This window comes from Rhinopithecus roxellana, chromosome 17 (genome assembly GCF_007565055.1).
Source record: "Rhinopithecus roxellana isolate Shanxi Qingling chromosome 17, ASM756505v1, whole genome shotgun sequence".
NCBI classification, from domain to species: domain Eukaryota; kingdom Metazoa; phylum Chordata; class Mammalia; order Primates; family Cercopithecidae; genus Rhinopithecus; species Rhinopithecus roxellana.
The window spans coordinates 100,404,844-100,430,598 of NC_044565.1; the positions used below are offsets into that span (position 1 = coordinate 100,404,844).

The following is a 25,755-nucleotide window of genomic DNA, read 5'->3' on the forward strand; positions in this document are numbered from 1 at the left end:
CTTACACCTGTAATCCCAGCAGTGGCTTACACCATAATCCTAGCACTTCGGGAGGCCGAGGCAGGCGGACTGCCTGAGCTCAGGAGTTCGAGAACAGCCTGGGCAACACAGTGAAACTCCACCTCTACTAAAAACACAAAAAACTAGCCAGGCGTGGTGGCATGCGCCTGTAGTCCCAGCTACTCAGGATCCTGAGGCAGGATAATTGCTTGAACCCAGGAGGCGGGATAGCACCACTACACTCCAGCCTGGGCAACAGAGCGAGACTCCGTCTCCAAAAAAATAAAAAACAAAAAATAAATAGCCTGGCCTAGAAAGCAGTTTTAGAAAATTACTCACAGAAAAAGAAAAAAAAAATCAAAACACCAGAGAAGTACATACACAGACCTTTAAAGTTTCTCCATAATAGTTTCCTGAAATGTTAAAATAACAATAGATGCTAGCTAAATATCAATTATAATAGGTAACTGTTAATATTTAAATTGTCAAAAAGCTGGCCGGGCGTGGTGGCTCACGCCTGTACCCACAGCACTTTGGGAGGCCGACACGGGTGGATCACGAGGTCAGGAGTTCAAGACCAGCCTGACCAATATGGGGAAACCCCATCTCTACTAAAAATGCAAAAATTAGCCGTGGTGGCGCACGCCTGTAATCCTAGCTACTCAGGAGGCTGAAGCAGGAGAATTGCTTGAACCCGGGAGGTGGAGGTTGCAGTGAGCCAAGATCATGCCACTGCACTGCAGCCTGGGAGACAAAGCAAGAATTCGTCTCAAAAAAAAAAAAAAAAAAAAAAAAAAGTCAAAAACTGTCAAACATCCTCAGGAGGTTGAGGCAAGAAGATTGCTTGAGCCCAGGAGTTCAAGACCAGCCTGAGTAATATAGCAAGGCCTCAACTCAAAAAAAAAAAAAGTAAAAAGTCAAACAATATTAGTTAAATTATGACAAGTGACAATTAGTACTATATACATTATTACCCTATCAATATTTTCTATTAGACTTTTGCATACAGCCAGTTCTGCTATATAATGCAACGTATGTATTCCTAAAAATCAGAACACTATGCAGTAAAAACCAGAGCCAGCCGGGTGTGGTGAGGCACGTCTGTAATCCCAGCACTTTGGGAGGCGAAGGCGGGCTGATTACTTGAGCTCAGGAGTTCCAAAGCAGCCTGGCAACATGGAAAAACTGTCTCCACAAAAGTATAAAAATTAGCTGGGTAATGGCTCATGCCTGCAGTCCCAGTTACTTGGGAGGCTGAGGTGGGAGGATAGCTTAAGTTGGGAGGCCAAGGCTGCAGAGAGCCGAGACCACACCACTGCACCCCAGCCTGGGGAACAGAGTGAGGTCATTTTAAAAAAAAACAAAAAACAGCACTTATGAGAAAACTGGAGTTCAAGCCACAACTCTCAGAACCTTCATCAGTGACACGTTAAAAAATAAAGACAGGAACCTCATAAAAGTAGTAGCAGTTTTATACACGTGAAATGGTTAAGAAATACATAACTATTAAAATAAATAAGTCACCTTGCAAAAGATAAGCAGCTTGCTTATGAAGTGGCCTTTTTTTTTTTTTTTTTTAATTTTTTGAGATGGAGTCTTGCTCTGTTGCCCAGGCTGGAGTGCAGTGATGCGATCTTGGCTCACTGCAAGCTCTCCTTTCCGGGTTCACAACATTCTCCTGCCTTGGCCTCCTGAGTAGCTGGGACCACAAGTGCCCACCACCACGCCCAGCTAGTTTTTTCTAGTTTTTTAGAAGAGACGGGGTTTCAGCGTGTTAGCCAGGATGGTCTCGATCTCCTGACCTCGTGATGTACCTGCCTCGGCCTCCCAGAGGAAATGCTGGGATTACAGGCATGAGCCACAGTGGAGTGGACTTCTAAAGGGCTGCAGCTTTTGAGTTACTGCAAAATGGTCAAAGGAGTACTGTCCGAAATGGGTGGCAAAGTTGTAACACCAGATGTGAATGGGTATGGTTCATAACACATACAGGAAAATGAGGTAGATATTTCAAGAGCATCTGTATGTGTATCTTTTGTATATTTCTACACTGCTCAGTTCAGCTGGATGCATTTTTCTGCATTCACCTAGTGTTTCCTAGGGATTTGTGCATAAGCAAACTCAAAATTTACATTATGCTCAAATCGTTCCCTAATATACCACCCACACTGGAACAAATCTGTTTTCAAAACAAGTGTTACAGCGGAACTGTGTATAATTTGGTTTAAAGACTGAAACAACCTATATCAAAACAATAATGACTATATCTGGACAGCATGATAATGATCTACAAAGGACTTATATTGCTTTTATAAACTGATGAAGATAAGATTTAAAGAACATATTTCCAACATACAAAATCCAACCAAACCTTAAATAGTAGCCTCCATAGGCTAAGGGTTTTTTAAAAAGGCTAAATAAGTAACACAGATTCCTTTTATCATCTCCCTTTCCAGAAATGCCAAATAAATCACTTTTATATTCTTATTCTCCGTTTAGAAGGAAACCACACAATCAGGTAAAAAATGTGATTATTATACTAATGTACTATGTTATTTAGGGTCAAGGGCAATGGAGATAAGCACTTCTACTCTGCATGAGAAGAACAGAGAAGCTCACAGAAAAGGTGACATTTGAGTTCAATCTTGGAAAAATGAGTAGGGTTTCATCACATGGACAAGGACATTAAAGACAGGAAAACATGCATAAAAGCATAAAAAGGCATGGCATGTCTGGAGACTAGCAGCACTACACTGAGACAGAGGGTGTAGGTGAAGGAGTGTGGGGGAAGCTGAACAGGGAGAGGGAAGCGATGGCCAAGCCACGTGAAGAAATGGGGCCTTGTCCTGAAGATTATGGGAAGCAATTAATGTGTTTTAAACTGAAGAGGCAACGTATTCTGAATTGATGACATGATCAGATGAGCTAACAAAGATTACTACCAGTTTCATGAAGAAGATGCACAGACCATGCGGGGGTGGGGGAACAGCAAATGTGAGGTACTTAAGGAGTGTATTAAACAGAAACAGATGGTAACTGGGTATCAGGAAAGGGAAGGGTTATGCATCTCAGTATTGTAGCTGTTATAATAAAATTCATCAAAAAAAAAATCTGAGGATGGGAAGCAGTGGCTCACGCCTATAACCTTGCACTTTGGGAGGCCGAGGTAGGCAGATTGCTTAAGCCCAGGAGTTCAAGACCAGCCTGGCAACGTGATGAAAGCCCCATCTCTACAAAAAATTTTTAAAAATTAGTTGAGCATAATGGTGCATGCCTGTAGTCCCAGCTACTTGGGAGACTGAGGTGAGAGGATCACTTGAGCTGAGCCCAGGAGGTCAAGGCTCCAGCACTCCAGTCTGGGTGACAGAGTGAAACCCTGTCTCAAAACAAAATAGATACCTGGGTAAATTGTTTTAAGCACTATCAGAAATTTGCCCTAACAGTAGAATATTGTTATTTTAAGTTTTGTCACAGTTTTTTCAGGTTTGAGAGACATAAGGAATATGGGAGGCCAAGTATACCTTTTCGGAAATTAGCTATCTCTTAGCGGAGAAAGATTTAAAAAAGCCGAAATCACTCATTGTGAATCTACTTTCTAGATGGCTGCTGCCCTCTACAGTCTCTCTGAATTCACTTTATTTATTTATTTATCAGGAATAACATTAAGCTTAGAGTTAATCAAAAACCAAAAAAAAAAAAAAAAAAAATCACAAGATAGCAGGAGAGCATACTCAATTTCTAGCAATATATTAATATATTAAGAAAAAGAAAAACTTTTAAGCCATGATTTTGTCTTTAAACATAGTACCTTTGGTCTATTTTCTTTACAAATTAGCCTCACTTTTTACTTTCTCTTTGCAGTCAGTATGCTAAAGAGCTATACTGAGTTCTACAAAATGCCAATGTTTTTTGTTTTGTTTTGTTTTAAAAAAAAAAAACCTCACAGAGATCCTTTAGGGAGTTCCCAATGACCAGAGTACACCTAAAATTCAACAAATTTCAAACATTTTGTGTAAAAGAAAAGAACACAGCTCTGAGCACAACACATGGAAAACAGATTTTCCCCTGTAACATTTTCCAGGCTAAACCACTTCAAATACCTGAACTGGACATCAGCTGCAAGACCTATAATGTGAAGCATCTGATTTAGATGTTATGATCACTCACAGGTCTATATAACTTAAATCTAACACCAGAAGGCCGGGCGCGGTGGCTCAAGCCTGTAATCCCAGCACTTTGGGAGGCCGAGACGGGCGGATCATGAGGTCAGGAGATCGAGACCATCCTGGCTAACACGGTGAAACCCCGTCTCTACCAAAAACTACAAAAATCTAGCCGGGCGAGGTGGTGGGCGCCTGTAGTCCCAGCTACTCGGGAGGCTGAGGCAGGAGAATGGCGTGAACCCGGGAGGCGGAGCTTGCAGTGAGCTGAGATCCGGCCACTGCACTCCAGCCTGGGCGACAGAGCGAGACTCCGTCTCAAAAAAAAAAAAAAAAAAAAATCTAACACCAGAGAAGTAGGAAATTGTTGACTTGTTGCAAACTGTCACCAATATATTAGACTGTGCCTATACGGGGAGGTTAAGGAAGGAAGTTACCCTCAACCACAATTCCTAATTTCCTTAATTATCCCAGGGAGTGAGAAAGATCACCCAAGGAATGTGCAGAGCAGTACTTCTTACCTTCTAGGGGGAGAGGAGTGTATTTATATACATTTTTTGTTTCTTCCCTCTCTACCAGGAAAGACATATATCCCTTGGAATATCTGATGAAAGTTACAAATCCGGCTGGGCACGGTGGCTCAAGCCTGTAATCCCAGCACTTTGGGAGGCCGAGACAGGCTGATCACGAGGTCAGGAGATCAAAACCATCCTGGCTAACACGGTGAAACCCCGTCTCTACTAAAAAATACAAAAAACTAGCCGGGCGAGGTGGCTGGCGCCTGTAGTCCTAGCTACTCGGGAGGCTGAGGCAGGAGAATGGCGTAAACCCGGGAGGCGGAGCTTGTAGTGAGCTGAGATCCTGCCACTGCACTCCAGCCTGGGCCACAGAGCGAGACTCCATCTCAAAAAAAAAAAAAAAAAAAAAAAGAAAGTTATAAATCCCCAGCCTGGCCAACATAATGAAACCCCGTCTCTACCAAAAATACAAAAATTAGCTGGGCATGGTGGCACATGCCTATAATCCCAGGTACTTGGGAGCCTGAGGCAGGAGAATCCCTTGAACCAGGAGACAGAAGTTGCAGAGAGCCGAGATCACACCACTACACTCCACCCTGAGCCACAGAGTGAGACTCCGTCTCAAAAAATAGAAAGTTACAAATCCTTTCTCCAGAAAATATACACATACACAAAATGTTGCACAAAGTTTCAGGAAGCCTCTAAGAACTCATTCAAAGAATCCCAGTTTAGCCGGGCACAATGGCTCAAATCGGTAATCCCAGCACTTTGGGAGGCCCAGGCAGGCAGATTACTTGAAGTCAGGAGTTCAACACCAGCCTGGCCAACATAGTGAAACCCCCATCTCTACTAAAAATACAAAAATTAGCCAGGCGTGGTGGCACACGCCTGTAACCCCAGCTACACAGGAGGCTGAGGCACAAGAATCACTTGAACCCAGAAGCGACTGGAGTTGGAGTGAGCTGAGATTGTACCACTGCACTCCAGCTTGGGCAACAAAGTAAGACTCTGTCTCCACAAAAAAAAAAAAAAAAAAAAAAAAAAAAAACCAGCTTTTCCTGTTATTAAGTGAAATGAGAGCCAAAAATAGAATTTGATAGGGTAAAGGAACACTTAAGAATGCTAAAAACAAGGATAAAGAGAACCCATGGAACAAAAAGAAAATCAGGAATACAAAAAGGTTTAACATAACCTTAGAAAGGAGAGTTTCAAGGATGGGCATGGTGGCTCACGCCCGTAATCCTAGCACTTTGGGAGGTTAAGTTGGGTAGATCACGAGGTCAGGAGTTCAAGACCAGCCTGGCCAACATAGTGAAACCCCATCTCTACTAAAAAAATATAAAATATTAGCCAGGCATGGTGGTGGGCAACTGTAATCCTAGCTACTCGGGAGGCTGAGACAGGGGAATCACTTGAACCCAGGAAGCAGAGGTTGCAGTGAGCCGAGATTGTGCCACTGCACTCCAGCCTGGGTGACAGAGTAAGACTCCATCTCGAAAAAAAAAGAGAGTTTCAAGATCAAAATTGTCAAAATCAGTGAAGCTTCGTTAAAGACTATACCGATGCTGGGCACGGTGGCTCACACCTGTAATCCCAGCACTCTGGGAGGCAGAGGTAAGGCGGATCACCTCAGGTTGGGAGTTCGGGACCACCCTGACCAACGTGAAGAAAACCCATCTCTATTAAAAATACAAAATTAGCCAGGTGTGGTGGCAGGTGTCTGTAATCCAGCTACTTGGGAGGCTGAGGCAGGAGAATCGCTTGAACCCGGGAGGCACAGGTTGCGGTGAGCCGAGATTACGCCATTGCACTCCAGCCTGGGCAACAAGAGCAAAACTCCATCTTAAAAAACTAAAAAAGGAAAGAAAAAAGTGGGGGGGACTATCCCGCATTCACTGGACTTAGCAAAAAATAAAGGTCACCTAGCAAATGCCCTTTCAGTACTGTGGTCAGGACTGGAAACCAGATGAATGAAAGGAAGATGCGAAGTGCAGGCTTTCAGAAACCCAGCTGGGAATGGAAAGAGGGAGAGAGAGATATTAATAGATGGTATTGGAAGAGGACCCAGGAACAAGGGTGCTTTTTTTAAAAAATAGATGTGTGCATCTAAAAATATGCAGTGGTAAAGAGCCAGTAAAGAATAAAAGCAAGTAGAAAGTAAGGAGTAAGAAGTGCGGGTGGGATGATGGGGGAAAAAAATTAAGAGGGTTCCTAACTTAAGGCCAATACTCCCTCTTGAAAATAAAAGGATATTATTTACTATGTGATGCTAAAGATACATGAGAAAAAAAAAAAAAGATCAAACAGCTGATTTATTTATTTATTTATTTTTTTATTTTTTTTTTTGAGACGGAGTCTTGCTCTGCTGCCCAGGCTGGAGTGCAGTGGCCGGCTCTCAGCTCACTGCAAGCTCCGCCTCCCAGGTTCACGCCATTCTCCTGTCTCAGCCTCCCGAGTAGCTGGGACTACAGGCGCCCGCCTCGTCGCCCGGCTAGTTTTTTGTATTTTTTAGTAGAGACGGGGTTTCACCGTATTAGCCAGGATGGTCTCGATCTCCTGACCTCATGATCCGCCCGTCTCGGCCTCCCAAAGTGCTGGGATTACAGGCTTGAGCCACCGCGCCCGGCCCAAACAGCTGATTTAAACAGTGAGAGTGAATTGTTTAGAGAGTCTATTTCCATAATTGTACCCTGATTCCATCCCTAATACTGGTCAATCACCTTCTGTTTCTAGCTGGTCCTACTGGAATAAAACAAGAGGTATGCAATCAGAAAAGCACAGCAGTAGAAGACACACATTAACAGAATGGAGAAATAGAGGCAAAAGGGGGATACACGGCTGCCTACACCACACTAAAAGAGTATGAAAACAGCAAAGTATAAAGACTCATTTTCCTTTTCTTTTTCCTTTGTTCTTTTTTTTGAGATGGAGAGTTTCACTCTTGTTGCCCAGGCTGGAGTGCAATGGCACGATCTCTGCTCACCACAACCTCCACCTCCCGGGTTAGGGCGATTCTCCTGCCTCAGCCTCCCAAATAGCTGCGATTACAGGAATGTGCCACCACACCTGGCTAATTTTGTATTTTTAGTAGAAATGGGGTGTCTCAGCTGGGCACGGTGGCTCAAGCCTGTAATCCCAGCACTTTGGGAGGCCGAGACGGGTTGATCACGAAGTCAGGAGATCGAGACCATCCTGGCTAACAGAGTGAAACCCCGTTTCTACTGAAAAATACAAAAAACTAGCTGGGCGAGGTGGCGGGCGCCTGTAGTCCCAGCTACTCGGGAGGCTGAGGCAGGAGAACGGCGTGAACCCGGGAGGCGGAGCTTGCAGTGAGCTGAGATCCAGCCACTGCACTCCAGCCTGGGCGACAGAGTGAGACTCCATCTCAAAAATAAATACTACTACTACTAATAATAATAAAGAAATGGGGTTTCTCCATATCAGTCAGGCTGGTCTCCAATGCCCAACCTCAGGTGATCTGCCCATCTCCACCTCCCAAAGTGCTGGGATTACAGGCGTGAGCCACCGTGCCCAGCCAGTAGAGACTCATTTTCTTTTTTTCTTTTTTGTTGCCCAAGCTGGAGCGCAGTGATGTGATCTCAGCTCACTGCAACCTCCACCTCCTGGGTTCAAGCGATTCTCCTGCCTCAGCCTCCTGAGTAGGTGGGACTACAGGCACCTACCACCACATCCAGCTAATTTTTTGTAATTTCGGCTGATGTTTTTGTAACGGGATTTCACCATGTTAGCCAGGATGGTCTCAATTCCTGACCTCGTGATCCGCCCACCTCGGCCTCCCAAAGTGCTGGGATTACAGACGTGAGCCACCCCGCCTGGCCAAAGTTGTATTTCTTTAAGTCTGTCTACAAAGGAACAACAAAGCTTCCCCATAATATCAAAAGGTATGTTTTAATAGTTCTAAGCAATCATGATTAAGTAAAATTTTAAATGCTTTATGTTAAAAAAAATTGTTTTAATTACTTTGGACCCTAAATTGCTTAAAATTTTTTTTAAAAAAGTAAAAAATGCTTTACATATTAGACATAGCAAAATAATTACTAAAATTACTGGAGAAACATGGTTAAAATTTAAAACTATGCTTACTAGAGCATGGTGATTTTATCCACCAACATTGTATTAATATGTGTCTTTGCTCACTTTACTCTGGTAACTTCACTTTGAATTCAACTGTTAGAGACCACCAAGACCCTCTATCTTAACTCTCCCATAGGTGTGCTGTGTGAGTTAATTCCAACAATTCTAATATTAGCCTGTACTGTTTTGTTAAAGTTCCTGCATGGCAACGACCCCTAATCAAGGCATGAAAAATACTGATTGAATAGTGGTGTTTTGTATTTGTGGGTCAGGGGATATTCAGGTGGTTTCTTATCAGCATTTTTTTAATGTGATTGATGAGTTGTACTTGGTCTCAATGAAGCTCTTCTTCTGACCTCCACTGAAGAGGCTAGAGAACAGGAACATGTCCGCTTGACAAGAAAAATATTAAAAAGCCCAGTGAAGACTCTATTTTGGGTTCCTACGTTCCAAGGTGTCCTGTGCACACATCCTGCTCTGAGAGAGAAAATGCACCCCATCACAGACTTTACACAACAAAGGACAACTGGAACTTGCACCCGAACTCCCTGGATGACTTGCTATGACAGCCTTTGACTGTGATGCATATCCTTACTATAATCCTGCTACTGGATTGTATCCTTTTCCTGTAATAAACGGTAGATGCACAATCATTGCCATTCTAGGCCCTGTGAGTCTTCTTTGGCAGTCAAACCCTTTTTCACTGCCTCTGTCAGTGCAATAGGCCTTAACTCTAACATTCATTTCCAAAAAGCAAAAATTTTTTTTTTTTTTTTTGAGACGGAGTCTCGCTCTGTTGCCCAGGCTGGAGTGCAGTGGCCGCATCTCGGCTCACTGCAAGCTCCGCCTCCCGGGTTTACGCCATTCTCCTGCCTCAGCCTCCCGAGTAGCTGGGACTACAGGTGCCCGCCACCTCGCTTGGCTAGTTTTTTTGTATTTTTTAGTAGAGACGGGGTTTCACCGTGTTAGCCAGGATGGTCTCGATCTCCTGACCTCGTGATCCGCCCGTCTCGGCCTCCCAAAGTGCTGGGATTACAGGCTTCAGCCACCGCGCCCGGCCCAAAAAGCAAAAATTTCTAACATGTTACATGTCTCTTGGCTTCTGCCATGAAGCTTAGAGTCAATACAAACCTGTTATTAGAAATCTGGGCCAGGCGCGGTGGCTCACGCCTATAATCTCAGCACTTTGGGAGGCCAAGGCGAGTGGATCACAAGGTCAGGAGATCGAGACCATCCTGGCTAATAAGGTGAAACCCTGTCTCTACTAAAAATACAAAAATTAGCCGGGCGTGGTGGCAGGCGCCTGAAGTCCCAGCTACTCAGGAGGCTGAGGGAGGAGAATGGTGTGAACCCGGGAGGTGGAGCTTGCAGTGAGCCACGATTGCACTCCAGCCTGGGCAACAGAGCAAGACTCCGTCAAGAAACAGAGAAAGAGAGAAAGAAAGAAACAAAGAGAGAGAGAGAGAGAGAGAGAGAGAGAGAGAGAGAGAAAAGGAAAGAAAGGAAAGGAGGAGAGGAGAGGAGAGGAGGAAAAGAAAAAGAAAAGAAGGAAAGAAAGGAAAGAAAGAAGTCTGAACGTGTCCAGGTTCTGTGGCTCACGCCTGTACTCCCAGCACTTTGGAAGGCCGAGGCAGGCAGACCACCTGAGGTTGGGAGTTCAAGACCAGCCTGGCCAAAATGGTAAAACTAAAAGTACAAAAATTAGCCGGGCATGGTGGCACATGCCTATAATGCCAGCCACTCAGGAAGCTGAGGCAGGAGAATCACTTGAACCCAGGAGGCAGAGGCTACAGTGAGCCGAGACTGCACTTCTGCACTCTAGCCTTGGCAACAGAGCAAGACTCCATCTCAAAAAAAAAACAAAAACAAAAAAAAGAGAAATCTGAATGTGTCCTAAGAGTGAGTCACCACCACCAACTTCATGAGGACAGCACATTGCCAAGTATATATTGTATGAGTTGAAGGAAAACAAAAAACAAAATCATTTGTTACCTTCATGTTTTTCCAGAGCCTGTATAACATTGGGTAGTTGATTTATACCCTGATAGAGTCGGTAACAATCTTGTAAGTTTGCTGCTTGTCTTTGAAACTTCTTGGCAAGTCGGTTAAGATCTGGGAATCGACGAAGTAAATCTTCTTGTAAAGTCTGCCTCAATTCTGCATCTTCTACAAAAGCTTCCACTAAATTCAATCTGAAACAAAATAACTTGAATTAATCTAAAATATTTTAGTATAAAATTAAAATTTGTCAACTAAGCACGTAAGTCTCAACTAAGTGAGCTCAAAATTCCATTTAAGAAGCTTGAATCCACCTGGCGCGGTGGTTCACACCTGTAAGTAATCCCAGCACTTTGAGAGGCCAAGGCAGGCGGATCACCTGAGTTCGGGAGTTTGAGACTAGCCTGACCAACATGGAGAAACCCCCGTCTGTACAAAAAATACAAAATTAGCTGGGCATGGTGGCTCGTGCCTGTAATATCAGCTACTCGGGAGGCTGAGGCAGGAGAATCACTTGAACCCAGGAGGCAGAGGTTGCGGTGCACTGAGATCACGCCATTGCACTCCAGCCTGAGCAACAAGAGCAAGACTCTGTCTCAAAAAAAAAAAAAAGAAAAAAAAAGAAGCAGCTTGAATCTAGGCTGGGTGCAGTGGCTCACACCTGTAATCCCAGCACTTTGGGAGGCCGAGGTGGGCAGATCTCAAGGTCAGGAGTTTGAGACAAGCTTGGCCAGCATGGTGAAACCCCATCTCTACTAAAAATACAAAAAAATTAGCTGGGCATGGTGGCGCGTGCCTGTAATCCAGGCTACTCAGGAGGGTGAGCAGGAGAATTGCTTGAACCCAGGAGGCAGAGGTTGCAGTGAGCCGAGACAGCGCCACTGTACTCCAGCCTGGGTGACACAGCGAGACTCCACCTCAAAAAAAAAAAAAAAAAAAAAGAAAGAAAGAAGCTTGAATCTATTCTGAAACGTTAGCTTTTTTAGAAGGTGGAAAGCTCTGTAAGACTGTGAGGCAAACATTTCCTGATTAGCTAAGAGTCAAATTAATGTTTAGTTAAGCAGTATCATAAGACACTGACATATACCCAATTTTGTTTGACTTTCATCAAACAGACATGCCTTAAATAGGAGAAAGAATTTCATTACTGGGATATTGTTATGGACACACTGTTGCACATGTAAATAGTGATGTTTAATGAAACAGAATTACAGTTCAAGAATGTTGCCAAATCCAATACTTAGTGTATCTCTTACACATTTTTAGAATGCTTTCTAAAATTACCTCTTGACAGTACAAAGCCAAAAACTGTTCATTAAAAAACTAAAATAATTTTACTGCTTCCCAAAGTCAATAACATCTCAGCTTGTTTCAAGAACGATAGAATATGCAGTTCATATTACTTCTGTAAGTTATTGGAAATCAGTGACTTTTCATTTTTTTCAGTGTAACCACAGCAAGAAATATCTTTACATCACAATCTAGCACATGCATACACAGATCTATAATTAAAATAGGTCTCACAAATCAATACTTACTATTCCAATTATGTGATACACTCTGCTATTTTCTTTTTTCTTTTTTTTTTTTTTTTTTTTGGAAACAAAGAGTCTTGCTCGGTTGCCCAGGCTGGAGTGCAGTAGTGCAATCTCGGCTCACTGCAACCTCCAGTTCGCGGGTTCAAGTGATTCTCCTGCCTCAGCCTCCTAAGTAGCTGGGACTACAGGCGCATGCCACCACACCCGGCTAATTTTTTGTATTTTTAGTAGAGACGGGATTTCACCATGTTAGCCAGCATGGTCTCGACCTCCTGACCTCGTGATCCACCCGCCTCGGCCTCCCAAACTGCTGGGATTACAGGCATAAGCCCACTCTGCCATTTTCTATCGTATTTAATTCTTCAAATTGCTCTTTGTCACCTAATTTGACGACCCACTACTGGGTCATACCTTGCAGTTTGAAAAACAATGTTGGAGATGTTACTAAAGTAATAGCTGAAAGGTAAATTGCTGAAGCTGAAAGGTAAACTAACAATCGAAGGTGGGAAAATGTTCCTACATATTTTGCACATCTCCAAGTACAGTTTTAGAGAAACTTTTCTGGAGGCCATAGGTATTACAGATGACTCAAGGTTCAGAATGCTATCAGATGAGCAACGATCTTCCTTATGTTTGTAAACAATGTGACAGTAAACTAAACCTCAAATTACACAGGTATAGAAAGGAAACAAATCTGCTTTCTAAATTGAGAAGCTGGGACTACTGGTGCCCGCCACCACACCCGGCTAATTTTTTCAGATTTTTAGTAGAGACGGGGTTTCACTGTGTTAGCCAGGATGGTCTCGATCTCCTGACCTCGTGATCCTCCTGCCTCAGCCTCCCAAAGTGCTGGGATTACAGGCGTGAGCCACCGCGCCTGGCCCTAAATTTCTTAACTATTTACTGACATCACTAGCATTTACAATCCCTGTGTTACCAAAATGTTTATCAAGCATGTTATATGAGGAAAAACATGTTATCTCCAGAGTACATACAAAATGGCCACATATAAAAACACATTTAAAGCATAATTTCTCAATCTTGGCAACACTGCCATTTTAGGCTACATAAATATTTGTTGTAAGGGGCTGTTCCATGCTTGTTTAACAGAAACCCTAGATTCTACCCACTATACACTCTCTTCCTCAGCATGACAACCAAAAATGTCTCTCGACACTGCTGAATGTCCCCTGGAGGGAAAAACTGCCCCAGGTTGAGACTGCTGGTTTAAAGGAACTTGAATTAAAATATACTTTTTAAGAGAAAAGTAACCTAAACCATGTCCAGCTAATGTCTAGGCAGCTAACAACAGATACATGTTTTTTATGGAAAATGCCAAATTAGTGGGAACACAATTTGCTGCCAAGTTTACAGCCCCGTCAATGGGACTATAAACAAACATCAAGATTAATTAGGATGCCTACTGCTCCAGAAAAGATTTTTGTGGCATATACTCTACATTTGAAAAAGAAACAATGGATGTAGTCAAATTACACAATCCAATAAAGCGAACTTTGGGGGCTTTCCTAGCTAAGCATCTGGATCGAATTGGGCTTCATCAAGTCTGGTCCAAGGATCACCAGCATCAAAATCACTTGGAGGTAGATAATACCAAATCCCTGGGAGTGGGGCCCAGCTGTGAAATTAGGCACACAGCTTGATTCTTATGCACACAGAAGTCTGAATCCTAACAATCACAGAAATCCCTTAGTTATCTTAACAAAGCAGGTAGGCCAGGTGCGGTGGCTCACGCCTGTAGGCCCAGCTCTTTCAGAGGTTGAGGAGGGTGGATCACGAGGTCAAGAGATCGAGACCATCCTGGCCAACCAACATGGTGAAACTCTATCTCTACTAAAAATACAAAAATTAGCTGGATGTAGTGGCACACGCCTGTAGTCCCAACTACTGTGGAGGCTGAGGCATGAGAATCGCTTGACCTGGGAGGCACAGGTTGCAGTGAGCCGAGATCACGCCACTGCACTCCAGCCCAGGCGACAGAGCGTGATTCCATCTCAAAAAAAATAAAAACAAAGCAGGGAAGGAGGCATAAAGGGGCAAGAAAAGATTGACAAAGTCTAATGCTGGCTGACCTACACCCTCACCTTTCCTTTTCTCTTCTTTCCATAAAACTCCCATATCCTTGTGGGTGACACTGAGGTCAATGGTAAAAAAACATCACAGAGAATATATTTCTGATAAAATAATCTTATACTTCTTCTCTGTTCCCAGTATTTTATCACTTAATTTCATCACTTAATCAAACTGACCAGAAAATAAATCGCAAGTAATCAACAGAGTTGAAGAGCCCACAAGCACACATATCCTCTCCTCTCCTCAGTGGAAGAGGTGGCTGTGCATCCCTACCTGTGAACTGAAAGGAGTCTGTGCAAAGTCAGCCAATTTTGTACCTCTGAAAAACTGATTTTCTACTGAATTTTATACTATATGATGTCTCATCTATTCAAGAGAAATTATTAGAAATAAAAAATTTATAAATATATAGTGAAATGAAAAAAACTATAAATACTGTTGGGAAGGAATACAAATTATATTCATAATATGACCTCATATGGTTTTTAAGTGTTATCTATGTTTTTTAAAATGTATATATCTGTATAAATAAAGAAAAAAAAAAACCTGGAAGGGTAAGAACACAAACTAAACTGTTAACACTGATTACCACCATAGACTAGGACTGGAGGTAAAGCAGAAGTAGGGGTGTTTACCCTCTTGATTTTTTAAAAACATGACCTGACCCTGTAGTGCTTTTCAAATAAAGTTAAATTATTTTTAAAAAACACAAATTATGAGATACAGCAATGATAAAACACAAATGAGAAGCTACAAATGCACACTTTTGTTGTACTTTTACAAACTGTTTGCCAACAAATTGTAAAACAGCTTTCTCTCAAGCAGCAACAGTTACACTTCCTATTTGCTCTTCATATCCCTTTCACATCCTATAAAGGATAAACCAAGAATAAAGCAAACTTGGTAAGAGAGAACCAATGGGGTTTTGTTGTAAAGAACAAACAAGGTGGAGAGATGCACTACTAAGTGCTGTAGAGTAAGAACAGAACACTCCAGATGTAAAAAACCAAAACATCTCTTTCTGTTTTTCTTTCTCTCTTCTTTTATGAGACGAATTTGTGCTCTTGTTGCCCAGGCTAGAGTACAATGGCTCTGGTCTTGACTCCCAACCTCAGGAGATCCGCAGTCCTTAGCCTCCCAAAGTGCTGGGATTATAGGCGTGAGCCACCGCACCCGGCAAAACATCTCTTTCCCTTTTGTCTTATTTCTCCAAAGTCCATGAAGAGAGCTGATACCTCTAGTTCATCCTTACTGGTTTTAAAAGATACTCAAACAGGCCAGACACAGTGGCTTACGCCTGAAATCCCAGCACTTTAGGAGGCCAAGGCGGGCAGATCACGAGATCAGGAGTTTGAGACCAGCCTGACCAACACGGTGAAACACCATCTCTACTAAAAATACAAAACTTAAGCAGGCACAGTGGCTCACACCTGTAATCCTAGCATTTTGGGAGGCCAAGCGGGTGGATCACCTGAGGTCAGGAGTTTGAGACCAGCCTGGCCAACACAGCGAAATCCCTTCTCTACTAAAATTAGAGAAATTAGCCAGACGTGGTGGCACAGGCCTGTAATCCCAGCTACTCTGGAGGCTGAGGAAGGAGAATCGCTTAATCGCTTGAAACCGGGAGGTGGAGGTTGCAGTGAACTGAGATCGCACCAGTGCACTCCAGCCTGCACGATAGGAGCAAGATTACATCTCAAAAAAAAAAAAAAAAAAAAAAAAAAAAAAAAAATTAGCCGGGGATGATGCCCCACACCTGTAATCCCAGCTACTCGGGAAGCTGAGGAAGGAGAACTGCTTGAACCTGGGAGGTGGAGGATGCAGTTAGCTAAGATTGTGCCACTACATCCAGCCTGGATCACAGAGCAAGACTCTGTGAAAAAAAAAAAAAAAAAAAAGATACTCAAACCACTTCCAAATGGAATGCCTTATCTAGATCAAATATTTATTAATTTTTCCTTATCAATGGACATATTCTCTCGAAACTGGATTTCATATATAGTATATCAACATAATTTTCAGAAAATTCAGAAACAACCATAGGGTTTCTTTCCTTTCCTAAGCCCCCCAATTTAAACCCAAATAACAATTGCAATATTCAAAAGATTAAAATGTCAACCTTTCATTAATTTTCCAATAATTAACTTTAATAAAAATGAAATTTAAGTTATTTCACAATTTTCACCTAAAAGCAGCATTAAGGACTGGGTGCAGTGGCTCACACCTGTAATCTCAGCACTTTGGGAGGCCGAGGCAGGCGGATCACCTGAGATCAGGAGTTCAAGACCAGCCTGGCCAACATGGCAAAACCCCATCTCTACTAAAAATACAAAAATTAGCTGGGCGTGGTGGCCGATGCCTGTAATCCCAGTTACTTAGGAGGCTGAGGCTGGAGAATCATTTGAACCCGGGAGGCAGAGGTTGCAGTGAGCAGAGATTACACCACTCCACTCCAGTCTGGGGGACAGAGAAATACTCTGTCTCAAAAAAAAAGAAAGAAGTAAAATGGCAAAGAAAGGACAAGCTTCTAAAAAAACAAGGCACAAAGCAACATAAACATAGCACAGCTCCCTCAACCTTTGGTCAAGATATCATTAAAGGCCTAATAAATTGCTAGTTTCACAAGTCTATTCAACATACAACTTCAGTAATAATTACAGTTTCAGTTTATGCTTCTGGTTAAAAGAAGCTTAAAGAAAAACACAACTACTCTGCTGTTTCCGTGACAATGTCAATTTTAAATCACAATTTTAGAAGTATCACAGTTATCGTTGGCATAACATAGTATACCTATCAATCCTACTCAATAAAATGACTCAGCTGTATGCAATTCTGCCAGTCAACATGCGAATTAATATTGTATTAAATTGCATACAGCTGAGTCATTTTGGGGCTCAGTTAACCCCTAAAATTCCAACAGAATTAATCAAATTCTTGCGGCTTTTTTTTTTTTTTTTTTTTGAGACAGAGTCTCACTCTGTCGCCCAGGCTGGAGTGCAGTGGTGCAATCTCAGCTCACGGCAACCTCTGCCTCCCAGGTTCAAGCAATTCTCCTGCCTCAGCCTCCCGAGTTACTGGGACCACAGGCACACGCTACCACACCCAGCTAATTTTTTATATTTTACTAGAGACGGGGTTTCGCCGTATTGCCCAGTCTGGTCTCGAACTCCTGAGCTCACACCTGTAATCCCAGCACTTTGGGAGGCTGAGGCAGGCCAAGGCAATTCAGCCGTCTTGGCCTCCCAAAGTGCTGGGGTTACGGCCACTGCGCCCGGCCAAATTACTGGTATTTTAAAATCAACATTCTGTCCCCTCTTTAACCCTACCATTTCTAAGCTTCCATTATAAGAGCTGACTGGAATTGGTTGGGCATGGTGGCTCACACCTGTAATCCCAGCGCTTTGGGAGGCTGAGGCGGGTAGATGGCTTGAGCCTAGGAGTTCAAGAACAGCCTAGAAAACATGAAATCCTGTCTAACAAAAAAACAAAAACTAGCTAGTCTTATAACTCATTCTCTAGACAGATAGATAGGTTTTTTTTCAAAAGAGCTGACTGGAATTGCCTGACAGCTAATTTAAAAGGCTGAGAGCAAATACGGTTCCTAAAGAACTGTAATTACAAGTTTATAATTCCTTTTTTCATCTGTCCTACATATGGATTAAAGAAGTCAGAACCACCCATTTGATACATTAAATAGCAAATACTGTCCAGGCCTAAAGATTTTTAAAAAGGGTAAGTCCCAAGAGTCCTTATGTTTGTTTATACATGCACTTGGAGTGTTGTTCTTTATCCTTTTAAGCTTTTTCTTTTGTCCATTTATGGATTCATCTGAAGGCTTAGTAATTTTTCCTTTTTAATGTCAGAATTCTGTAAGGAACATTGAACATATGTTAGCATATAAAATAGTTTATTCTTGTGAAAATGCTGACAAAATAATTTGTGTATTGAATTTGGTATGTTTATTGCCTTCTAGTTTAATATTGACTATTTATATAAAATAAGATTAACATAGCAATCTTTTTTTTTTGAGACGGAGTTTTGCTCTTGTTGCCCAGGCTACAGTGCAAGGGTGCGATCTTGGCTCACCGCAACCTCCGCCTCACAGGTTCAAGCGATCTCCTGCCTCAGCCTCCTGAGTGGTTGGGATTACAGGCATATGCCACCACACCCAGCTTATTTTGTATTTTTACTAAAGACAGGGTTTCTCCATGTTGGTCAGGCTGGTCATGAACTCCCGACCTCAGGTGATCTGTCCACCCTGGCCTCCCAAAGTGCTGGGATTACAGGCGTGAGTCATTGCGCCCAGCCAGAGACATATTTCTTATTAAGATTGCTACTTTAGGGCTGGGCGCGGTGGCTCACGCCTGTAATCCCAGCACTTTGCAAGGCTGAGGCGGGCAGATCGCGAGGTCAGGAGTTAAGAGACCAGCCTGGCCAACACAATGAAACCCTATCTCTACTAAAAACCCAAAAATTGGTCAGGCATGGTGGTGCTCGCTTGTAATCCCAGGTACTCAGCAGGCTGAGGCAGGAGAATCGGTTGAACCTGGGAGGTGGAGGGTGCATTGAGTGGAGATTGCACCACTGCACTCCAGCCTGGGCGACAGAGACTCCACTCAAACAAAAAAAAAAAAGAAAGAAATATGTCTCCAAGTAAAGTATGGAAAGGTTGGCTTTGAAAAGAAATAAAAGTGTTATTTCTTCTTCTGAGAAAGAGCAAGAGAGTAAAAGAGTGAAAATACAGATAAATTTTGAGGTTTTAAGTGTTAAGGAAGAAATCATCTCCTTAGAGGTGGGAGATAGCTGAAGGCTTAAGGAAAAGTAAAAAATTGGGGGTTGGTCACTATAATGAGTCAGACAATAAAAGTAACATCCAGCTATCACTGAAAGCTAGAAAGCATGAAAGCACAATGGGACCTATCAGCATTGTGTGACCTTCTCCAGCAAATTTTTTTCTTTTTCGAAGACTGGGGATAGGGAAGGTTCTCACTATTTTCCCAGTCTAGACTTGAACCTGTGATCCTCCTGCCTCAGCTTCCCAAGTAGCTGGGACTACAGGCACAAGCCACCACGCCTTGCTTATCATAAATAATTTTGGCTGGGCATGGTGGCTCACACCTATAATTCCAGTACTTTGGGAGGCCAAGGCGAGTGGATCATCTGGGGTCAGGAGTTCAAGACCAGCCTGGCCAACATAGTGAAACCCTGTCTCTACTAAAAACACAAAAAAATTAGCTGGGTGTGGTGGCAGGCACCTGTAATCCCAACACTCTGGGAGGCCAAGACAGGTGGATCACAAGGTCAGGAGATCGAAGCCATCCTGGCTAACACAGTGAAACCCCGTCTCTACTAAAAAATACAAAAAAATTAGCCAGGCGAGGTGGTGGGCGCCTGTAGTCCCAGCTGCTCAGGAAGCTGAGCATGAGAATGGCGTGAACCTGGGAGGCGGAGCTTGCAGTGAGCCCAGATCGCGCCACTGCACTCCAGCCTGGGCGACAGACGGAGACTCCATCTCAAAAAAAAAAAAAAAAAAAGAATATAAAAAATTAGCCAGGTGTGGTGGTGCACACCTGTAGTCCCAGCTACTCGGGAGGCTGAGACAGGAAAATCGCTTGAACCCAAGAGGTGGAACTTGCAGTGAGCTGAGATCACGCCACTGCACTCCAGCCTGGGCAACAGAGCAAGACTCCATCTCAAAAAATAAATAATGGCCGGGCACGGTGGCTCACGCCTGTAATCCCAGCACTTTGGGAGGCTGAGGCAGGCGGAACACGAGGTCAGGAGATCAAGATCAATCTGGCTAACACGGTGAAACCCCATCTCTACTAAAACAAAAAAATACAAAAAACTAGCAAGGCAAGGTGGCGGGTGCCTATAGTCCCAGCTACTCGGGAGGCTGAGGCAGGAGAACGGCGTGAACCCGGCAGGCAGAGCTTGCAGTGAACCAAGATCACGCCACTGCACTCCAGCCTGGGCGACAGAGCGAGACTCCGTTTCAAAAAAAAATTTTTTTAAATAAATAAATAAATGATAATAATTTCTAATTCGATTGTTAAATAAAGTACACAAAGGAACAAATCCCTTGAAACTCATTTCTAGATGGCAATAACATATTCTCATAGTTGCAAGTAGGTTTTAGTCAATGGAAAGATGAACAGTACAGATCGGGTGCAGTGGCTCATGCCTGTAATCCTACCACTTTGGGAGGCAGAGGAAGGTGGATTACTTGAGCTTGGGAGTTTGAAACCAGTCTGAATATGGCAAAACCTCGTCTTTTTTAAAAGGAAAAAAAAAAAAAGTAACCTGGAAGGAAGATCAATCCAAAATGCTTAGTAAGGGAGATAACAGATTTCTCCTGAGAACTCCCAAGAAGGCTTAAACTAGGAAGCAGGAGGTACCACAGCAGACAGACTTGAGAAAGAGGAATAATTACAAGAAACAGGCCGGGCATGGGGGCTCACAACTGTAATCCCAGCACTTTAGGAGGCTGAGGTGGGTGGTGATTGCTTGAGACCAGCCTGGCCGGGCTCAGTGGCTCATGCCTGTAATCCCAGCACTGTGGGAGGCTGAAGCAGGCAGATCATCTGAGACTGGGAGTTCAAGAGCAGCCTGACCAACATGGAGAAACCCCGTCTCTACTAAAAATGCAAAATTAGCCAGGCATGGTGGCGCATGCCTGTAATCCCAGCTACTCAGGAAGGCTGAGGCAGGAGAATCACTTGAACCCAGGAGGCAGAGGTTGCGGTGAGCCAAAATGGCACCACTGTACTCCAGCCTGGGCGTCAAGAGCAAAAGTAGGTCTCAAAAAAAAAAAAAAAAAAAAGAGAGAGAGATAAACCAGCCTGGGCAACATAGTGAGACCTCGTCTCTACAAAATGCAGAAAAAAGAAGAAACAAACAAATCCTGCATAAGAAATGTATCTTTTTCTTTCTAGTCTGTGGTATTTCAACATTTGGCCTTGAAAGCCACAGGCCCTCCCCACTTGCTGCTAAAAATTATTGTCACCAAGAAAAAAATATTTCTTCTTACCCCACAGGTGGGGTAATAATCAGATAATATTTTGACTCATAAAGCCATTCTCACAGATGTTATTTCTAATGAACAAGTCTTGTAAAACCATTAGATTTTAGAAATTATTGCTATGTCCTGTGAAAGTAACCTTTCCTTACCCTCTTCTTCAAAAATCTACTTTGAGGCCGGGCGCGGTGGCTCAAGCCTGTAATCCCAGCACTTTGGGAGGCCGAGACGGGCGGATCACGAGGTCAGGAGATCGAGACCATCCTGGCTAACACAGTGAAACCCCGTCTCTACTAAAAAATACAAAAAAACTAGCCGGGCGAGGTGGCGGGCGCCTGTAGTCCCAGCTACTCGGGAGGCTGAGGCAGGAGAATGGCGTAAAACCCGGGAGGCGGAGCTTGCAGTGAGCCGAGATCTGGCCACTGCAACCCAGCCTGGGAGGCAGAGCGAGACTCCGCCTCAAAAAAAAAAAAAAAAAAAAAAATCTACTTTGATAGCTTGCTTTCTAAAAAGTGTTACTCTGGTAATTATATTAAGTGACATTTCAGGTTTCTAAAGGGTCTAAACACATGCATCCTGCAGTTCTTAAACCAAAAGGGGATCACTGACACTTCCTCTATTCCCGTAAAGTGGAAATTAAAAATATAACCAATGGACTATAAGCTTGAGTGTTAAATTATCAATCACTTCCTTTAAAAAAATTAAAAGACCAGCACTTTGGGAGGCCGAGACGGGCAGATCACAAGGTCAGGAGATCGAGACCATCCTGGCTAACATGGTGAAACCCCGTCTCTACTAAAAAATACAAAAAACTAGCCGGGCGAGGTGGTGGGCGCCTATAGTCCCAGCTACTTGGGAGACTGAGGCAGGAGAATGGCGTAAACCCGGGAGGCGGAGCTTGCAGTGAGCGGAGATCCAGCCACTGCACTCCAGCCTGGGTGACAGAGCAAGACTCCGTCTCAAAAAAAATAAAAAATAAAAATAAAAAAATAAAAATAAAAAATAAAAAATAAAAAAATTAAAAGAGAGAATAGACATACTTGTTTTGCTTGTGTAGGCCCAGACTCTGCTTGGAAGGATGTTCAGTAAACACACACTGTTGCTCCCAGGGCAGGTGGTGGCAAAATACAATTGGAAATGTGACCCTGGAGCCATGCAAGCCAGAGGCTCTTTATGGAGCTGACAGAGAAGGGTGGGTGACTTATCACTGTATATCCACCTGTCCTTTTTCAATTTTGACACATATAAATGTAACTACTTATTCACAAATAATAAAAATTACAAATTGTAAATTGCCTTAATTACTTGCAAATTACCCAGTCCTTCCAATCTCTTTTTTTATTGATACTTCATAATTATACACATTTGGGGGTTTGTAATATTTTAATACATACTGAAACCAGAGTAACTGAGATATCCATCACCTGAAACATTTATCTTTGTTTGGGAATCCAATCATTCCAATATCATTTTTGTTGCTGTTGATTTTAGGTGTCTTTGTTTGTTTGTTTTTGATACGCAATCTCATTTGTGGCCCAAGTTAGAGTGCAGTGCACCATCTCAGCTCACTGCAACCTTTGCCTCCCAACTCAAGCGATTCTCGTGCCTCAGCCTCCAGAGTAGCTGGGATTATAGGCACACACCACCACGCCCATCTAATTTTGTATTTTTAGTAGAGATGGAGTTTCACCATGTTGGCCAGGCTGGTCTCAAACTCTTGACCTCAAGTAATCCACCCGCTGCGGCCTCCCAAAGTGTTGGGATTACAGGGGTGAGCCACCGCATATGGCCTGTTGATTTTTGTTTGAGACAGCATCTCACTATGTCACCCAGGCTGGAGTGCTGGGACATGAATATGGCTCTTTGCAGCCTCGACCTCCTGGGCTCAAACAATCCTCCAGCCTTAGCCTCCCAGGTAGCTGGGACCACAGGCACATGCCACCATGCCCAGCTACATTTAAAAAAATTTTTTTGGTAGAAATGGGGTGTCATTTTGTTGCCTAGACTGGTCTCAAACTCCTCGGCTCAAGCAATTATTCTGCCTCAACCTCCCAAAGTGCTGGATTATATGTGTGAGCCACCGTGCCCAGCCTCAATTTCTTTTTTTTTTTTGAGACAGGGTTTCACTCTATTGCCCAGGCTGGAGTTCAGTGGCACAATCATAGCTCACTGCAGCCTCAAACTTCTGGGCCCAGGTGATATTCCCACCTCAGCCTCCCGAGTAGCTTGGGCTACAGGTACATGTCACTACACTGAGCTAATTTTTTTTTTTTCTTTTGTAGAGATGGTGTTTCACTGTGTTGCCCAGGTTGGTCTTGAACTCTGGGGCACAAACAATTCTCCCATTACGGCCTCCCAAAGTGCTGGAATTACAGGCATGAGCCATCGCACCCAGCCTCAATTTCTGGTTCTAAATCACTAAATCCCACTCCTCTTCCCCAACAAACCTGGCGTCAGAAATCACCTTAAATTCATCAAGCAGTACTTACCTATATTACATTTCACTTAAATTTTAAAACTTGTATCTAAAAGAAAAGACTGAAATAAAATATATTGAAATACTAGTAATTTTTGGATAACAGAATTATATAACCTTTTATTTCCACAATTTTAAAGATTTTCTGACATATATGTTTAGGTCACCTTAAATCTTTTCTAGAATAAAGAGTTAAGTGCTTCCTATATATCAGACCTTAAGTATTTTATGTATATTAAATCATCTCATGCTTATAATCCTATGAAGTAGCTGTTTTATTAATGTCATTTTAAAGGTGAAGAAACTATGACATAAAGGTTGAGTAATTTGCCCAAAATTACACACAATATGAACAAAGGTACATTGGCTCCCAAGCACATATTCGATACCATACCATCTCAAATAAAATAAGCTTTTTTTTATAGTGAAAAAAACTTATTTTAAAAAATATGAGTTCTTTAATCAATCTAAATCATTACTACTCTATTACTATGTAGCTCTCTGTACAGTTAAATGGTAAGATATACTTGCAAAACTGCGTATTACAATAAGTGGTAAAATCATGTGGATAACTGCAGGTTACATAAGACTAACAAAAGTATAAACTAATAACATACCTCTCCTCTATTCTGTTTTTATCCATGAGAGGCTGCTTAATCCACTGGTTAACAAGTCTTTGTCCTTGAGGGGTTTTACACTTATTCAGCAAGGCAGCCAGAGACTGAGAGCCAGTGGTATCTTCAACAGAACCCTAGTAAACAAAAAATAAAATAGAAAGAATGGCACATTCATTAGTGAAAACCTTACTATGCCATGAAAAACAGAGAAACAATAACATAATATTCTTCAAATATTAAGAAATTTCCACAAAAAGTTCCTCTTCCTAAGACCAACTTTCAACCTCTTAATCCGTATGTTCAGCTGTACATTTCTCCCCCAGCCAAAACCACTTTATAATTACTACAGTTTTATTTTTTATTTGTTGAGACAGGGTCTCACTCTATTGCCCAGCCTGGAGTGCAGTGGTGCCATCCTGGCTCACGGCAAGCCAGAACTCTTGGGCTCAAGGAATCCTCCCACTTTAGCCTTTCAAGTAGCTGAGACTACAGCCGCATGCCACTAAGCCCTGCTAATTTTTTCTCTTTTGTAGAGACAGAGTCTCATTATGTTGGCCAGGCTGGTCTCAACTCCTGGCCTCAAGTGATCCTCCCAACCTGGGCTCCCAAAGTGTTGGGATTACAGGCATGAGCCACATCACCCAGCCACTTATTGCAGTTTTAGACATAAAGCTTCTTAGAATGTCATTTTAAATTGCTAGGCCAGGCTCAGTGGCTTACGCCTACAATCCCATCACTTTGGGAGGCTGAGGCAGGCAGATCACCTGAGGTCAGGAGTTAGAGACCAGCCTAGCCAACAAGGTGAAACCCCATCTCTACTAAAAATACAAAAATCAGCTGGGCATGGTGGCAGGCACCTCTAATCCCAGCTAATTGCCCAAACCCGAGAGGCAGAGGTTGCAGTGAGCTGAGATCACACCACTGCACTCCAGCCTGGGCAACGAGAGACTCCATCTCAAAAAAAAAAAAAAAAAGAATTGCTATTAGTAGTAGTACACAAAATTATTCATAAAGTAAGGACTAATACTACATAGATAGCTTGAAACTAGAGGAAAAAAAAAAGCAATTCGAGAGCAAGGCACAGAGGTGCACCTGTAGTCCCAGCTACTTTGGAGACTATGATACAATTGCTTGAGCCCAGGAGTTCGAAGCTGTAGTACACTCTAATGGCACTTCCTGTGAATAGCCACTGCATTCCAGCCTAGGGAGCATATACAGTGACACCAGTCTCTTTAAAAACAAAAAAC

At 42.9% G+C, this 25,755-nt stretch overlaps 1 protein-coding gene across 1 annotated transcript in view; it reads right to left on the minus strand.

Annotated features, from left to right (window-relative positions):
• MSH2 (mutS homolog 2) overlaps positions 1-25,755 on the minus strand; it is a 76,068-nt gene that overhangs the window by 38,533 nt on the left and 11,780 nt on the right. Inside the window, exons 6-7 of the mRNA XM_010364293.2 lie at positions 24,509-24,642; positions 10,763-10,962 (exon numbers count right to left, since the gene is read on the minus strand). Of these exons, the coding sequence (XP_010362595.1) occupies positions 10,763-10,962; positions 24,509-24,642 (334 nt within the window). The remainder of the gene's footprint in view (positions 1-10,762; positions 10,963-24,508; positions 24,643-25,755) is intronic.